Source organism: Ictidomys tridecemlineatus, chromosome 13, assembly GCF_052094955.1.
Source record: "Ictidomys tridecemlineatus isolate mIctTri1 chromosome 13, mIctTri1.hap1, whole genome shotgun sequence".
Lineage (NCBI taxonomy): Eukaryota > Metazoa > Chordata > Mammalia > Rodentia > Sciuridae > Ictidomys > Ictidomys tridecemlineatus.
Window position 1 is genome coordinate 10,604,656 of NC_135489.1, and position 17,019 is coordinate 10,621,674.

The 17,019-nt window shown below is 36.0% G+C and overlaps 1 protein-coding gene across 2 annotated transcripts in view; it reads right to left on the reverse strand.

Annotated features, from left to right (window-relative positions):
- Positions 1-17,019, reverse strand: part of Cdh7 (cadherin 7) — a 128,332-nt gene that overhangs the window by 33,798 nt on the left and 77,515 nt on the right. For both annotated transcript variants that reach the window (XM_078029908.1, XM_078029909.1), the window contains exon 7: positions 9,626-9,879. In XM_078029908.1, coding sequence (XP_077886034.1) covers positions 9,626-9,879 — 254 coding nt within the window. The remainder of the gene's footprint in view (positions 1-9,625; positions 9,880-17,019) is intronic.

Consider the following 17,019-nt stretch of genomic DNA (forward strand, 5'->3'; position numbering starts at 1 on the left):
TTTGACAGTGAAACCAGCTGGGTTGGATTATTTTTTTTTTAAGAAAGTGTTTAAATACAAATGCTATTTCAAGTTGGGTGGATTTTCAAAATTTACCCTATTTGATAAATCGGTTGGTTTAAACTGAACTGTTATATTTTCTCTACATTGTAAGATTTATGGGAGTGAAGTTGCTCATAGTGTTCTCATATCCTCTTTTTATGTTTTCAGGGTGTGTAATAATATCATTTTTGTTAGTCAGCTTTCTGTTGCTTGTACCCTGCAAGAAGAGTTTAGAGGGGCAAAAGTTTATTTTTGTCCATGATTTGGCCACTTCCATGACTCTGAGCTCAGGTGAGGTGGAACATCATGGCATAAGGGTTCAGGTGAAGGAAAGCTAATCAGCTCATGGTGGTAGGCAAGCAGAATGAGAGAAGGAGCAAGACATATAATTCTTAAGACATGCAATCAGTGACCCTTTCCTCTAGCCACAATTCATCTGCCTACAGTTACCACTGACTTAGTCCACTCACATTATCAATCCAGTTATTATGTTACAGGTATCATAATCTAATCATTTCATCCCTGAGAATGACTAGAGTAGGATTATTTGTGTGTGTGTATGTGTGTGTGTGTATGTATATATGTACACACACACATATACATATATATATATATACACACACACACAAACACACAAACATATACTACATATAGATAAACATGCAACCAAAATACACATATATATGCTTTCATGTACATTTTGTCCAGCAATAACAGTAGGATTGATACTGGTGTTTGATAAGAGGAGTCTACTAACTTCATACCTATGAAATTACGCATTGATTGAGGTAATACTAAAATCTTAGGTTGTGGATTCTGCTAAATTATGACATTGATCACTAGTACTTGTGCCTTCATGAAAAAAAAATAAGACTTTTTTGGGGGGACTGGGGATTGAACTGAAGGGCATTCAGCCACTGAGACATATCCCTAGCCCCATTTTGTATTTTATTTGGAGACAGGGTCTCACTGAGTTGTTTAGCACCTCACTATTGCTGAGGCTGGCTTTGAACTTGAAATTCTCCTGCCTCAGCCTTCCAAGCTGAAGCTGCTGGGATTACAGCTATGTGCCACTGTGCCTGGCAAAAATAAGTAAATAAATAAATAAAAGTGAGCTTTTTTATTCTTAAAGGCAGAAGACTTTGAATTTGACATATGTCTATTTAAATGAGTTCCTGTGATTCTTCATAGGACCAAAGCCATTAATAAAGCCTCAATTATCCATCATCTCCAAAATTCCCACATTAGAATAGCAGACATTTAAGTTGAAAATTCATTTAATATCCTAAAAGACTCAAATCACTATTCAACTCACAGAAAAATCACTATTGATTTAGGGATATAGAATTAACCCAGACCTCTATATATTTAAAAAAGTATGGGAAACCAAAGTTTCTATCATCCAAATGTTTATCATTATCATTTCTGAATTATAAACTCTGAAACTTCCATTTATAAATTATATTAGCTGTTAATCGCTCTAATCCTCATTTACAGCTCACTTAATAAGACAGCTGTGTGTGTGTGTGTGTGTGTGTGTGTATGTGTGATTTACATGTATGTGTATATATTTGGCAATTTGTGACATAATTTTTATATCTTCCTTTCATTCATTCATATATTCAGCCATTTTTTAAGCACCTGCAATAACACTATTTCAGGAAATCACTGCATAAACAAGTAATTTTTTAAAATAGTAATAAGTGATACCTATTTTGAATGCATCCGTAGAGTTGCTGTGGTGAAGTATAATGGAATGAATAAGGTGCAGGTGTGAGGGAAAGAATGAGGTACTGACTTGGGGAGAGATGGGAGACTTTGGAAAGACTCCAGAACAGTCCTGGTGCTCCTTAGGCAACGACAGGGCTAGGTATTTCTACCAATCCATCTATAGATGTAAAAAATTACAACTGAGGGATGAGGCATTATCTAAGATAGGAAGATGCCTGAGAAAACAATCCCTTTGTTAAGAGAAATCATAGGCCCTTTTCAGAACAAGAAATTTATCTTTGCCTTAGAATCTGGAAGAACAGGCTGAACCAAACCAGAAGACAGGCCCTCAAAAAATGTGTAGGACCACACCATTTGCAATTCTGCAACCATTGGCCTGGACACTGAGAAATGCTGTTTCCTAGTTAATTGGAGGCTGAGCTGAATGTGCGAAGACAGGTGCTTTCCTAGTCAGAAACCTAACTTCAATGCAAATTCTGGTGTTATAATGGTGTGTGGACTCACAATGATGCCTCTAGCTTCTACAGATTAACATCCTAAAATACTCAGCCCCCTTTAGTGTGCATTGGAGTGGCCAATTAGAGAGAACACTGTCCTAATTTTGCAGCAACAGCAGTTAAGCTGTCCTATCAACTCATTATTAGGCAGCTCTGTATCTGGATAACTACCCTCAAATCTCGTCCTGAAATTTTGTAAACGGCTCTATAAGCCCGCACCTTATCATGTGCATGCTCAATATATGTCAAAGCAGATCATCAGTCTTTCCCCTAAACTATTCTACCTTCTAAGAGTTCACATTAGCAGAATATATTGAGTATGTAGAACATAGTTCACCATTTTCCTTGTTTCCGACATACATATACATGGTCATGAGTGGAGAGACTTCTATGTGTATGCCTAATACCTTATCTTCCTTAATTCTTGCTAAAAGACCACACCTCTGTTGGAGTCAGTCATGTGACTAGCCAAAAAGCTACATTCACTAATCTCCCTTGTAGATACAGTGTCTTCTCCCTAAGATTTTATAAAATAAAATGTGAAATAAGTGGTTAGGTAGAACCTCAATGAAAAATAAGAATGGAAGACAGTTAATAGTTTTCATGGTATTTGAATTTTGTCCATTCCCACTTCTCTCACCTCAGACATAAATATAGTGGCATGAGATCTGGAAGCCATCTGGTAAGTGCAAGGTAAACAACAAAACAAAAAAAAAGTGTTTGACAAAAGAAGCCAAGGCCCTTATTGACTTTTTCTGGCCAATTTTCAGTCCTGGAGAGCACAGCTCCAGACTTCTCAGGATGCCATTAGTATTAAGCTTCATTGCTCCTTGCCAAACACAGTTTCTAACTAACACAAACTGGAACTCTTATTGTTGTACTTCAGTAGGGGACTCTGGTGTCTCTCCAGGGGTAGTTGGCAGAGCTAAGATTCAGAGACATGTCTATCTGGGCCATGTTTCCAGTATCCATTCCCAGGAAATGATCCTTTAATCCCTCCCACCTACAATCATTTCTTTCTCCACTCTGTTCTGCTATCTAAATTCCTAATGAACCGAAATTGTGATGATCCATGAATGAAACTGTGCATATCCCAAGGCCTGTGCCTTTCCTCATATTGCCATCCTGTACTGGGTTTCCTTCTCCCAATTATTTTCACCGTATTATTGCTTGATGACCAGCCACTAGCATTACAGAGCAGCCTTCCAATGACACTGGAAGCCATGTTTTTTTCAGGAACCCTGCAGAATGCCAGATCCATGGGCTTTAGCAAATACTTCTAAGGTACACCTCCTGGAATTCAAGGTCAGTATCTCCACCCATACCAGGAAACTATTCTACCGTTTAGGGGCTTTTATTCACCATTTGTAGTTTGGGATTCTTCATCTGTCAAATGAGGAAAGGTGGCAATCATTTCATATTTCCAGATTTAACACTGTATAGTTTATGAGTTTTCATACAGGGTCTCTTCTACAGCTAAATATCAGAAGGGACAGGAAAGCACCTTATGACTCCATGTGCCTTAAGTGTTCCGCACATCTGTTACAAAATGAATTCTAAGTAAATGCCTTCTACTGTTGTTGACGCTATTTGATAAGTCACCAAATCAATTAAAATGGTCTTCTTTATGTTCACAAGTAACACTCTAATCACCAGCTATTAATTTGGTGAGTGGGCTATGTTAGCACAAATGCCTCCTCCGTACACCAAAAATGGGAAAGAAAAATATAATAAGTGTGGCCAAATATGAACACGAGAAACAGCTGATTCATTTAAATGAAAACCTTAATCTATTTTGAGGCTGGTGTGTGTGGGCATGCATTTGGGTTTAATACAATAAGTTCTGTCCAGGTTTCGTATAGGTCTCACTAAAGTACTGGAACCATGTTTGTTAACTGTGACCACAAGCATGTTTATTTGTAGTGAAAAAATAATAATGTTTGCCTTAAAGTGATTTAATGAGAAGCAAATTGCTTCAAAATAAACTGAATGTCTGTACATAATACTAGCAGATATCCTGTTGGGATTCTCGCCCCTTCTTTTGACCACAGCAACCCAATTTTCCATTGAGGATATAAGCCTCAATCTCATACATTCTTGATACAACAATCAAGGTACCCAGAAGATTCTGTGTTAAAGTTGGCCACATATATCCTGATAGGCCAAAAAGCTCTTATTCAAGAATTGTGACTCTCAAACACAGGGCCACCAGAAAAAGATTAGGGTAATTCCTCCAGTTATTGCACCTTGAACCCAGATGCTGCTCATTCTTGCTACTTATATTTATAGAGCAACTTTTCTACTCAATTCTTCAAACATGGACCTTGTCCTTTGATTTTATGATTTTTACTCAATTATTTCAATATATTCCAATTTTTTAAAGTTCCTCATGAACAGTTTTTGTTGATTGCAATTAAACAATGCTAACAGAACAATAGAAAATAAATAAGTAGGAGCACCCTTCTTTCAACCTCATATATAATTCTTGATATACATGAAAACAATTATGGATTTCTCTATCCTTTTCCTAACCTGATGTTTCCACAGGTATTTTAGAACTGAAAATACCTTTCAGGACAAATCAGAAAACACCCAATTTTCAATGAATTCATTTATGTGGAGTCTTCCCAAAAGCTTACTCCAAAGTCTTTGCTGAGAGCACTATTTTGATTCTGAACAAAATAATGGAAAAAAGGACAAATGGCCCAAATAAATTAAACATTCCCTACTTAACACATTTTGAAAATTATCTCTGCATAATAAGTGCACTCATCTAACAAAAGCATATTTCTTTTTTGTTTTCACTATGCCTGAACATATACTCTCATTTTACATTTGTAGTGAGTGGTAATTGTGTTAAAATGAGGAACATTTTGAAATAGGGCACAACTTATATTATCTCACAGAATTGATTTCTGCTATTTTTTAAATTAGCTATTTTTTGTTAACCCTATTTTTCTATATATTACTAGCTCTCTGTATATCTTATAGAAAACCAAATATTCATAAATTATTTAGAATAATGAACATGTGCATTCATACAGACTACTTAAAAAATACACATTGAATTATTCAATGCCCCAAATGTGTTCATACTATCTGTACTTCATGTTGTCTTTTCTGGTGCAATTTTATGACTTTATCTGAGGACAGACAGTAGGCACCTATTGGTAAATATTATGTAACTATGTTTTGGATATTTAAATTGTTAGAAATGCTGAAATGATGACTGTTACTTTTCACTTGCCCTCTTTTGCATCTGGTTTTTTGTAATATGAATTTCAAATTCTTGGGTATTTTTATCAACAGTTCTCTGGGTTTTCTCTGTAGCCTATTGAAATTATTCTGCTGGTTTCATAATTGAGCACTGGGCTCTTAGGATATAGCTAAATAAAACATAAACATACTTTCCTCCAAGCTTGTCCAAACCCTGCCATCCCATAATGCCTTGCTCATGATATTTTGTGTCCAGTGAACACAAACCAGGTAATCAGGATTCATCTCACAATTTGCTATGCTATAGCACTGGTGTTTTTTTCCTCCTAAGATTGTTCAACTTTTATGGGATCTTGTTAGTTCATCCAGATTGTAAGTTCCTAGAGGTTGGAGGGAATGTTTAATTTATTTTTGTTTCCTATCAGCATTTTCCCTAGTGTCTCACACAGCTGTTATTAATGAATATATGCCAAGCCATTGATCAGTTGGCCAGTGTAGACATAAAGAATGAGTCTAGAGTCCCTAGTCTCCAGGCTGCTCTTAGAGTTCCTACCATGTTAGATGAGAAATAGGAGTAAAGTTTCTATCATTCAAAAAGATCAGAATAAACAGACCAAAATCTGTCTGCAAGCTGGATAGGTATAGCTTAATTTTAGTATTCAGGGCCCAAATTTACCTGAACTGGTAGACAACTACTTAAAAACTAAGCCAGAAACATGCTTGCCCTCAAATATCAACTTTTTTTTCAGTATGTAGGATATATATATAGACATATAAATGTATGTCTACATATATATATACACATACATGTATATACACATATATATATACATACACATGTATGTATATACATACATATATATAAATTTTTAAAAATTTGTTCTAATCAGTTTTAAATGACATTGGAATGCTTTTTGATACATTTTGCACAAATGGAGCAAATTTCTTATTCTCCTGGCAATACATGGTGCAGAGTCACAACTTAAATATCTACTTTTGCTTTTAATAAAGTAATTTCAAATTTCATATAATTTTCACCTTTGGATTTGACTTAGTTTTAGTTGCTGTTTGGGAAAAATGGAAAGCAAAGTGTACATGAAATAGGGGTCTAGAAAAGCTATGTAGATGGTGAAAAAACTATATTTATAAAAATGAAGGTATCATATTTTTCAGTGCTGTTATGTTCTGGCCAACAGCAGGCTCCAGGTTTATTTAATCTTTCCACCTATGACTATTGTACTTGCGAACAGTCAAAATGACAAGGTTACAGTGGTAAAGTGTGACAAGGTTATGGTGTAACTGGCGTAGAGTTCTTTCTCAGAAACAAGAGGTGCAGATGGAAGAGTCACATAAAGCTTTTGGCTGATTCCTAGTAAAGCAAATAGATTTTTAAATTCTGTGCAAGCAAGAATCATGTATAAAGAGTATCTCAATTTTGCCTTGATGGAGGCAAGTAAATATATTTCTACCTGCAATTCAAGTCTTTTGCCCCATGAAACAGTACATATTCCAGACTTAAGTGACATAAGCTGAATCTGTGTTATTCTACAAAGAATGCCAATAATTTCAAAACTAATCATCCAACAACCCAGACTGTTTTATACTTCAAACACTATTAGGCTAATTTTAATTAATTACAGTAAAACAAACATTGCTTTCCATTTGTCAAAGTACTACACTAATTCTGCAGGTGTAGGGAGCACAGAGTGCACAATTGCTAAGACACATGTTCCATCTCAATCTGTAAATAGCTTTTCTTGCACCTCAGAAGATTGTGCTGTACATGATTACACTCATCAAACTATGCAATATTGTCTGCATACTGGAATATATGTGAATACAAACAATCTTCAATATAAATGCCCAACACAGTTGCATATGAAATATGTCTCCTTTCATCGACTTTACTGACCTTAAAGTAAAACGGCATGAAAACACAGTATAATACTAGTGATGTATAGTTATAATACTTGCTAATGTTTGTCATGATTCACAATTTAGAAGCATCATTAACTTCCTCTTTATTATTTGATCATCTCAAAAACCTGGGATTATGCACATATCAAAGTTACTTTGCCTTTTTTGCTGGCTTATAGAGAAACTGGGGAAACTAAATGATATTTCTTGGCCACTCAAAAAAATGCCAGTGTAGGAAAGATAACCAGTTTTCAGAGACTGCACAAGTGTTAAGCACATCTTCATAAACTATAAAATGATGGGATGGGCTTCTTAAAGTGTTCATAATGGGATAAGGGAGGAGAAATACTTGAGATACAAATCCAAAACAAGAAATATTAGCTATGAATGCCTGCTATGCTGACCTTATGGAAGTAGGGTAAAATAAACAAGTATTTCAAGTATATTGGTATTGAACATATATGTCTAGAAATTAATTCCACAAAAAACAAGGAAATATACAACCCCCTACTAAGCCCCCCCCCACACACACACCCAATTCTAATTCATATGAGAAAAAAGTCTATCACTCTATCCGGGAGATAATGCTGTAAGCTAGTATTAACCTGAAATTTCATGTCACTTTTATTACTTAAAAAAATACAATAAAAACAAGATAAAAGACAGGACCAGTCAGATACTCTTTCACTGATAAAAGGCATGAAGATCTTGGCCTCCCAAACCAACAGTCTGGCTTTTTCTGTGCTACAAAGAACAGTCCTGGAGCTCACTTCATCTCAAATGTAAGTAACTATACAGTTGGGTCTATTCTTCCTTATTTTCCTCAATTTAATGTGCAATATTACTGTGAATTTTTCCCAAACAAAATATAACAAAAGAAGAATTTCTTGGAAGAGATACGACAGGGAGCTCCTACACAAGGGAGTGAGTAAAGAAAAATTAAGAAACAAGATGAGAAATATCAGTGTAATCAATCCACACATTAGTGTGCCTCTTTTATCAGACTCTCAAAAAAACTTTAGAAATGCCTATCTGTCTTTCTCTCCATTATATTAAGTGATTTGAACAGAAGTCACACAATCCTCTGGAGCTGTGTGGTACATTTGCGACTCACAGTTGTATCAGGGACAGACTATATTCTTAGATTGGTTAAAGATCACCACATGAAGGAGCACTGGCATCCCTTTGTCTCCAATTTACAGTACAAATAGGGACACTCTGGCTTCATAGCATTCAGTACTTGGCTCTATTAATGTGAAGGAAAGAGAAGAAAAGGAGCAAACTAATCTGTGACATACATAAAATGATCTCACAAGGGAGATGAGAGTGATGTAACTTATACATCATGCCGACTTTCAGTAATGTCCAGATTTAGCTCTAAAGCACTAACCATTGTTGAATATCAATGAAATCTAAATTTGATTTTTGTCTTGAAAAAATTACATTTTCATATTGAAAAGTTAAGTGTCTTACAAACTCAAGGTAATCAATACAGTACCTGTCTCTTTTCAACTGTGTTGTTTATAATATTCACCACCCCCCAAAATAAGAATCGTTTATCACATGCACACATACAAACACACCAACACAGAGACAGATCTTAGATTGTAAACTGTAGGTAAAAAGGGCAAAAAGGAATATTAAGATATTTTGAAATGCCTGAAGAGATTATTGGATTGTGACCATGTGCCTATTCTATATAAAAGAGAATTGGAAGGGTATTTAAAATAGTCTTTATGCATAGAAAAGCTATTGTCTTATTTTATAATTATAAACACTAAAATAATATTCAAATAGACCAATAGGAAAAAGACTTGTTCAAAACTCAATCCCTAATTTAAATACTTTCCACTGTACCTTTTCATATCCACCCTACAACTAGGACATGCTTGTCACAGCCACACACAGTTTGTTTTGAAAGAGGTTCAGGATATTTGAGTAAAAACACTGGCTATGATTTGTGGGTAACAACGGGTGCCTAAAAATACTGCTGCTGAACAATGGTCCTGGGTAGTCAGGTGACATTTTGGAATTGGTAAAATATTGGGTTGTTCTGATCCTGGTTCACTTCTGCTGCTATGGAACTGAACCAGGATCAGAACAGATCCCTACATTTAAATACTTAGTTTTTATTTACTGTGAAGAAAAAAGAATCATAACATGAGAACATGTGTCATGAATACAGGGACATTGATGGAAAATAGCAGAAAATGAGCTTTCACCTCACAGGGCTGTTGGAAGAATCTGGGTCATGAGCGGCTACAGTGCCAATGATATTGCCAACTTGGGTAGCTTCTGAGACCTCCATGGGGTACAAGGGCGAAGAAAACACGGGAGGCTCATCCACGTCTTCTACAATTATCTTCACGGTGGTTGTGTCACTGAATGGCCCCAAGCTTAGAAACCGGGGGTCGGCATCTTTATTTGCAGCTTCTATTCGTAGTGTGTAACTTGTTTTGGCTTCAAAATCCAGTTCCTGTAAAGAAAGGTATTAGAGAAATTAAATTACCAATTAGAGAGTCAGCAAAGCGGAGCCTTTTCATTTATGAATGTCAATAAGCATCGCAAGGACTCTGCCATGAATATGCACCATCAGCATTCACAAATAATAAGTCATAATGCCAATCAGTCCTTGTGCTCTCCTGGCTCCCAGACAATGGTAAGTGCTTTTGAGCTAACTTAATCACTCTGCTGCCGTGCGTCTCAGGGACAGACTCACGACTTGAGAACGTTACTTGTAAGACAGCCCACCTGATTCTAAACTATATTCCAATAGGACATCAATACAAACATGTTCCTCGACCATGTAATTCATCGGCACAACTCAAGGTACGTGTTAAAGAGGAAGAAAAACAGCTTTCCTTTCAATTTCTCATTGTTCATAAGGTCAGTGACTCAGGGTGACTATATTAGGATCCTGAGCTAGGCTGGACCAAGTATGCAGCCTCAGCAGCAGGTGGGAGTAAGTGAGGCTGACCAGGTTGCAAACACTGCTGATTTGATTCTTCTCCAGGAAGCACCTGTCATGTCTACCTTCATTATTTCTCTATTAACATACACTCTCGTTTTATTTATTTTTTTTTAGATGATTGACAGTTACATTCCAGAATCTTCACTCTGTATTTAAATTTATAAGAGGATTAGCATGCTAAAATGTTTCTTAAAGATGGTGAACGGGACAAAACATTAGGAGCTTAAAAGGACAGCAAGGGCTAGTAAGTGAAGCATCATCTGTGACTAAAATAATAACTCTCTATATAATATGTGACAATAACCTTGTCTTTCTCCAATGGACCCAGAAAACAGCAGCATTTTATGAGATTCTCAATCTCACCACCGAAAGACTGCTCCAAAATATATTTGATGAGGTAAAACAGAAATAATTAATAATAATAAAGAAATTGAAAGAAATACGGTTTAATGATATTTAATTATAGTCACTGGACAGAAATCATTGAAAAAAATGAGCCAATGTGCAATGCTGAGATTCGTAATCCAAATTTACCCACCATGTGTGGGCACATAGGTGGGCATGCATATTCCAACTTAGCCCTGAAACATATGATCTCAAGCAAAATATATTTTTAAATGTACCTAAAGAAATAAAAATGGGATATATAAATTATATTATGTATATAAGAGATACTATAGTATATAAACTATATACTTCTTTTACGTATAGTGATGCATTTATGTATTGATACACATTATACATGGGCATACAAATGATATCACAAATATTATATAAAGAGATTCCATGGCTCATCTCTCATTAATATAAAGGGAAAACACATAAATCAATACACAAAAAGTTTACAGTATACAGACCAGAGAGCACTTGCTGAAATGTGAATTTATCTCTCTTTCACTAGATTGTCAACCTGGCTGGTTTTGTTCATCCCTATTACCCCAAGCACCTGTTATGCTTTGGTGAACAGAGGAGGCTCAATAAATTCTTGTTGAATTGCCGGGGGGTCGGGGGGTGAGAACAGAATGCAGCATTCAGCCCACAAAAGCCTTAAAATTGAACTATACCTTTTGCCCAGAGAACCTAATAGTCAAGTGGGAAATGGGAGATGAAACAAAATCAAATGTATTTTAATTCTTGATCCCCCCCAAAATAATTTATAGAATTTCTCCAGAATGAAAACAAAGACAAAAATAAAAATGTTTAAAGTCTCATCTGAGGTTTTATATAGAAATGCTAGGGTACATGGTAAACAGAGTCATAAAGCAAATGCCATGATCTTCATGAAACACCCTTTGTTTTTTTGTTTATTGTCTGAACCTGGTTCTATCCAGAGGACTTTTATTCCTAACATGCCTAGCCCCTTCAAAGAGGGTTTTATTCCAGAACTAGAATGAGTCACAAGTATGCATTATAATGTTCATCAGATAATTCTGAGGCAAATCTTCTTTTGATAAACTGAACCCGGTCAGTGAAATTTTCTGGGGCCTATACATAAATTCAACATTTATTTTGGAAACTACTGTGGAGAAAGCAAAGCACTCCTAGTACTAGGGATTGAACCCAGGGCCTTGTGCTACTATTGAGCTACATCCACAGCGCTAAAGGAAAGCATTCTTACTTGGAAGGATTTACTGAGAAATCTAAACATTCTTTTTGGTAGTTTGCATAACAACCTCAGTTTGTTCTTTTATTATTCCTTATAAAATGACTAATTGAAGAAAAATTTCATATTCAAACATTATGTGTGTATATATAATAAGAAGTGTCTAAAAAATCCCATTTGCCATCTCTTTTAAATCAGTATGAAATGCAGAACAACCTTGAAGACATTCTTTCAGGCTTTCAGCAGTTTGAAAAAGGACAACAAGTCTTTCTATACTTAAGCAAAAGTTTGTCTCATTTATGAAAGAATAATTTAAAATTTACTACAGAAGAGAATGCAATTATTTTATAGAAACTAATTTTTTTTAAAACCTGTCTGAAAGGCAGCAATATGAGGCATAGACATCTGGATGCCACAAGCTCATGTAGAAACACAGTGTTTTGCACAATGATTGGTTGCCTAAAAGCTATTATGAAAATAGAGCAATAAAAGAATTCATATGAAAGGCTATGAATCAAGATTGCAGACAAAAGGAATTGCTACATAAAAGTATTTTCAAAGCATATCAGAATAAAACAGAGATAGAGTTTTCAGAAAGGGGAGTACTGTGATGGATAGGATTGTTAAACAAATTGAAGAAAATATTTTTAGTAATAAAATTTTAATTTGTGTATCTTTATCATTATTGATTTCCATGTGAGTAATACATTCCACAACTATCAGATTTAGTTAGCAGGCTTATGCAAAAACAATATCAACATCAAGAAGAAAAGACACTTGAGGAGAAAGAGGAAGGAGAAAGAAAGGTGCAGTCTCAACAGATCTCTCTAATGCTTCAAACTACATGGAGTTGGAGACTACATATGTATTTGGAAACTCAACCAAAGTCTATTGCTTTGCAGTCCACAATAGCAAACAATAACTAGGATTAATATGCCTGGAAATCAAACATGAATCCCAAAGGTCCAGACAGTGAAGCCACAGAGTGACTGTGGGACCTGTGGGTATCCCTTTCTCATCTGTCAGGAAATCAATGTCAGAGACATGAAGATAAGAAGCAGTATGTCCGCCATATTGTTAACCCAAACTAAAAAATAGCATTCTCTGAACTTGTAGTCACCAAAGATGATGAAATTTAGTATTAAAATAAGATTATATCTAAGGCTAGGGTCTGCAACATTTTCTGTACAGGGCTGGATTATACACACTGGGCCCTGTAGGCCATATGCTGTCAGTCACATGCAAAGGAATGAGTCCAGTGGTTGACAGTGATACTTCATGTATAAACCCGGACACCTAAATTCTCCATGACTTTCACATAGTCCCAAGACATTTATCCTTAGATTTATTTTTTTTCAGTTATTTAAAAATAGAAAACCATCCTTAGCTAATGGTTCAAACAGAAGCAGGCAGGCATAGTTCTGCCAACCCCTGGTTGAAGGAGACCACCTGAGTGGGGCTGACATTCAAGGCCTCCTTGATTGGCCACCTCTTCCTTCTATGCTTTATGATATAACTGGAATGATCTATTCACTATAAAAAGTACATGTTGTCTGTTTCTGCACATTACACCCATTGTTCCCTCTTTCTCATATAACTTTACCATTCCTCTTAGTGGACTCTTTTAGAGAATATCACCTTCTTTATGAATATGTCCATCATGTACTTATCTCAGTAATAGCAGAACACTGTAATAAGAGCTACATATGAACAAGTCACTTTGCACAACTGTTTAACATGAATTTCAGAAATGCAAAGTTAGTACTTTGGGATTGTTTAATATTTATGTCTCTCCCAAATTCTTATGCCCCTAAGGGGATGGTAGAGATGTGATTAGGTTTTGAGGATGGAGAGCTCACAAAAGGTAACATTGTCCTAATACGTGAGACCACAGAGAGTTCTGACTCTTTCTGCCATGGAAGGATGTGGTTAAGAAGGTGATGGCCATCTAGAATACAAGTAACAATAAATGTTAGCAAGGATGCGGGGGGGAGGAAGACTTGCACATTGCTGGTGGGACTATGAATTGATGCAACCATTCTGGAAAGCAGTGTGGAGATTCCTCAGAAAACTTAGAATAGAATCACCATTTGACTCAGTTATTCCATTGCTTGGTTTATACCCAAAGGACTTAAAATCTGTACAGTACAGTGACTCAGCATAATCAATGTTTATAGCAGCTCAATTCACAATAGCTAAACTATGGAATCAGCATAGGTTCTCTTCAACAGATGAATGGAAATGTGATGCATATTCACAATGGGATATTACTCAGCCATAAAGAAGAATGAAATTATGGCATTTGCCTGTCAATGATGGAACTGGAGAATACCATGCCAAGTGAAATAAATCAATCCCTAAAAACCAAAGGCCAAATATTCTCTCTGATATGTGAATGCTAACTCACAATAAGGGAATGAGGCTAGGGAAGAATAGCAGTACTTTGGATAAGACAAAGAAGAATGAAGGGTAGGGAGGGGAAATGGAAATAGGAAAGATACTAGAATGAATCAGACATTAATTTCTTGTATGCATATAGGAACACACGATCCATGTAATTCCACGTCTTGTATAACTAGAAGAATGTGGAGTTATACTCCATATATGTATAGTATGCCAAAGTACTTTCTACTGTCATATATAACTAATAAGAACAAATTAAAAAATTAACATTAAAAAAGTAAAGAAGATAGCCATCTATGATTCAGGAAGATCTCACAAGACCCTGAATCTAACTTGATTTTGGACTTCCCAGCTTACAGAGCTGTGAGGATCAGTTCTATTCTTTAAATGTCTAGTCTATGGTGTTTTTGTTATAGCAGCTTGAACGGACTAATAGGTTGATTTCAATTGATATGAAAATAAGACAGCCAACAGTTCTAGAGAAACCTCAAGAAGTCCATGTTTAGGGGCAGAGACACTAAATGAACTCATGGCCATGTACATGCAGCACCCATTTCCTTCCTGCTCTATCAAGCAGGCGTTCTTGAATCTCCGAGAGCAGTTAGGGCCTCAGACTATACCTCATCATGTCTGTGTACTTGACTAGCTCACCAGCAGCCTCAGAGGTCTGCAAATTGTTTGGAAATGTATAACAGCTAGCACAGTGGCGGACAGAGTGATCACTGCATACGTATTTGCTGTTACATATTTATTATGGTGTTATAATTGTTATTATTATTATAATTTCTGCTGAATTTGGGTAAATAGAAAATAAAGACAAATTCTCAGATGAAGAAGGTTCCCCCTGTTCCTATGCAGTATCCTGTGAATCCACAGCAATAGAGAAAATTTTAAAAGCTAGAAAACAAAAAGGATTTTTTTTAAATAAAATACTATATCTTTTTCATCTTTATTTCCTTTCTGACAACCCAGATCAATGTTTAGCAAAGTCATTTATAATATTAATTGGTGGGGAAAAAAACAAAAACCCTACCAGAAACTGCAGAGTCCCCAAAGTTCCCCTTGCCATTTTTAGCTTTTGCAATCCTACATAAACTTGAAATTGTTGAGTAAAATCATTGTACTGCATTTTCTTTCTTCATATAGCTTGGCTTCTGGTCTATAGCCAAATAAACTCCCATTAAGCTATATGACCTCCTTTTAGATCTGGTACCTTTGGGCAATGCTGCTGTCAATATTTAAGGAATCAGCCCAAGTTAAATCCCATGGAAATTCTTCATTTTGTTCTCTCTAACCCCTAGATTGGTACCATTAGGGCTGGTTAGTGTGCGTGCACATATCTACATGCCTTAAGTTTGTTGCCAAATTCGTACAAAGACTCAAGGTCTATCATCTTTAAAAGTATTATTTTCCCCACTGGAGGTTTCAGCTATCTTTTAGATTAAGCACATTCTGTAGCTTTCAATATCCTCCTGACTTCTAGATAAGATGATTATAAATATAAATATCGTTTTTTTCCTAGGTAAATGGTCATAAATGAGACCATACCTATAGAAAAAAAATGACCTTGTATTATAACTCGTTTTATGATAATTTTGGTCTAAATATATTGACTCTTCAGAATCCTAAAAGTGATCTACAATCTTGGATAAGATATCTCAGCAAAGATAATTCTGCACATTTACATGCTAAGATAACAGCTCCACATTTATCCCCAAGGACATTCCAAAAGCAAAGCACACCCTCTTTATTATGCACAACTGCAATACTGCTCTTGTGTTCTTCCTTCCCTCAGCTATGACAGAGAATGCCTTATGTTCCCCTAGTTTGGTAAGTTTAAACAGACTTCTTCTGACCTCCCTTTTTATAGAGAATTTACTTGAGAAAACTTGTCACTCTAAATTCTTTCTCTGTAAATTTTAAAAGAATTGACTTGCCATTTTTATAACCCAGGAGCGTCGCCTTCAGGGACCCAGAAGCAATCACCTTCAAATATAATCATCAAGGAGAGCAGAGCCCTGGCACCCCATTTCCATGGAAGGGTGGGTGCCTAAAAAGGGTTCCTGTTATCTTATAAAATTACTTCTTGTGTCAAGATGCAAAATTTACTTTCAATTTGGGTGAAGCCCAAAACACAAAATGTCCTTTGATCCTCCTCTCCAATTCCAACTCTTCAAAGCTCTCCAGTTCTTTGTCTAGCGGAGTTGAATTTGGACTGAGTCCGTCTGTCTCTCCATTGCCATAGCCTTGAATGAAGTCTTCCTCGTCTGTGTAATTTTATCCACTTTGTGCTATGCTTTGGCATCTTGAAGTGATTTTAATAACTAGAGGGTTTGTCCTGCAATTTTTGTATGTCATGAGACTTACATCCAGATGAGTATGAGAATTGTTTTTATAGAGAAGGGAAGGATAATATCTAAAGAAGAAATCCTACAACACTATTTTGGAGGTCTGGCCAGCTCTGTGTTGTCCATTTCAGTGGGGACTGATCCTTTCATATCTGTCCAAATCTCACTGGACAGATTCTTAAGACAGGACCCCCAAATTGTTATTCTCACATATCTGTAGTAGGTGAAAAGTGTCTTGAATATAAATGGATACACAGATTGCTTAATACAGCAACCAAAAAGTCTGAGGCC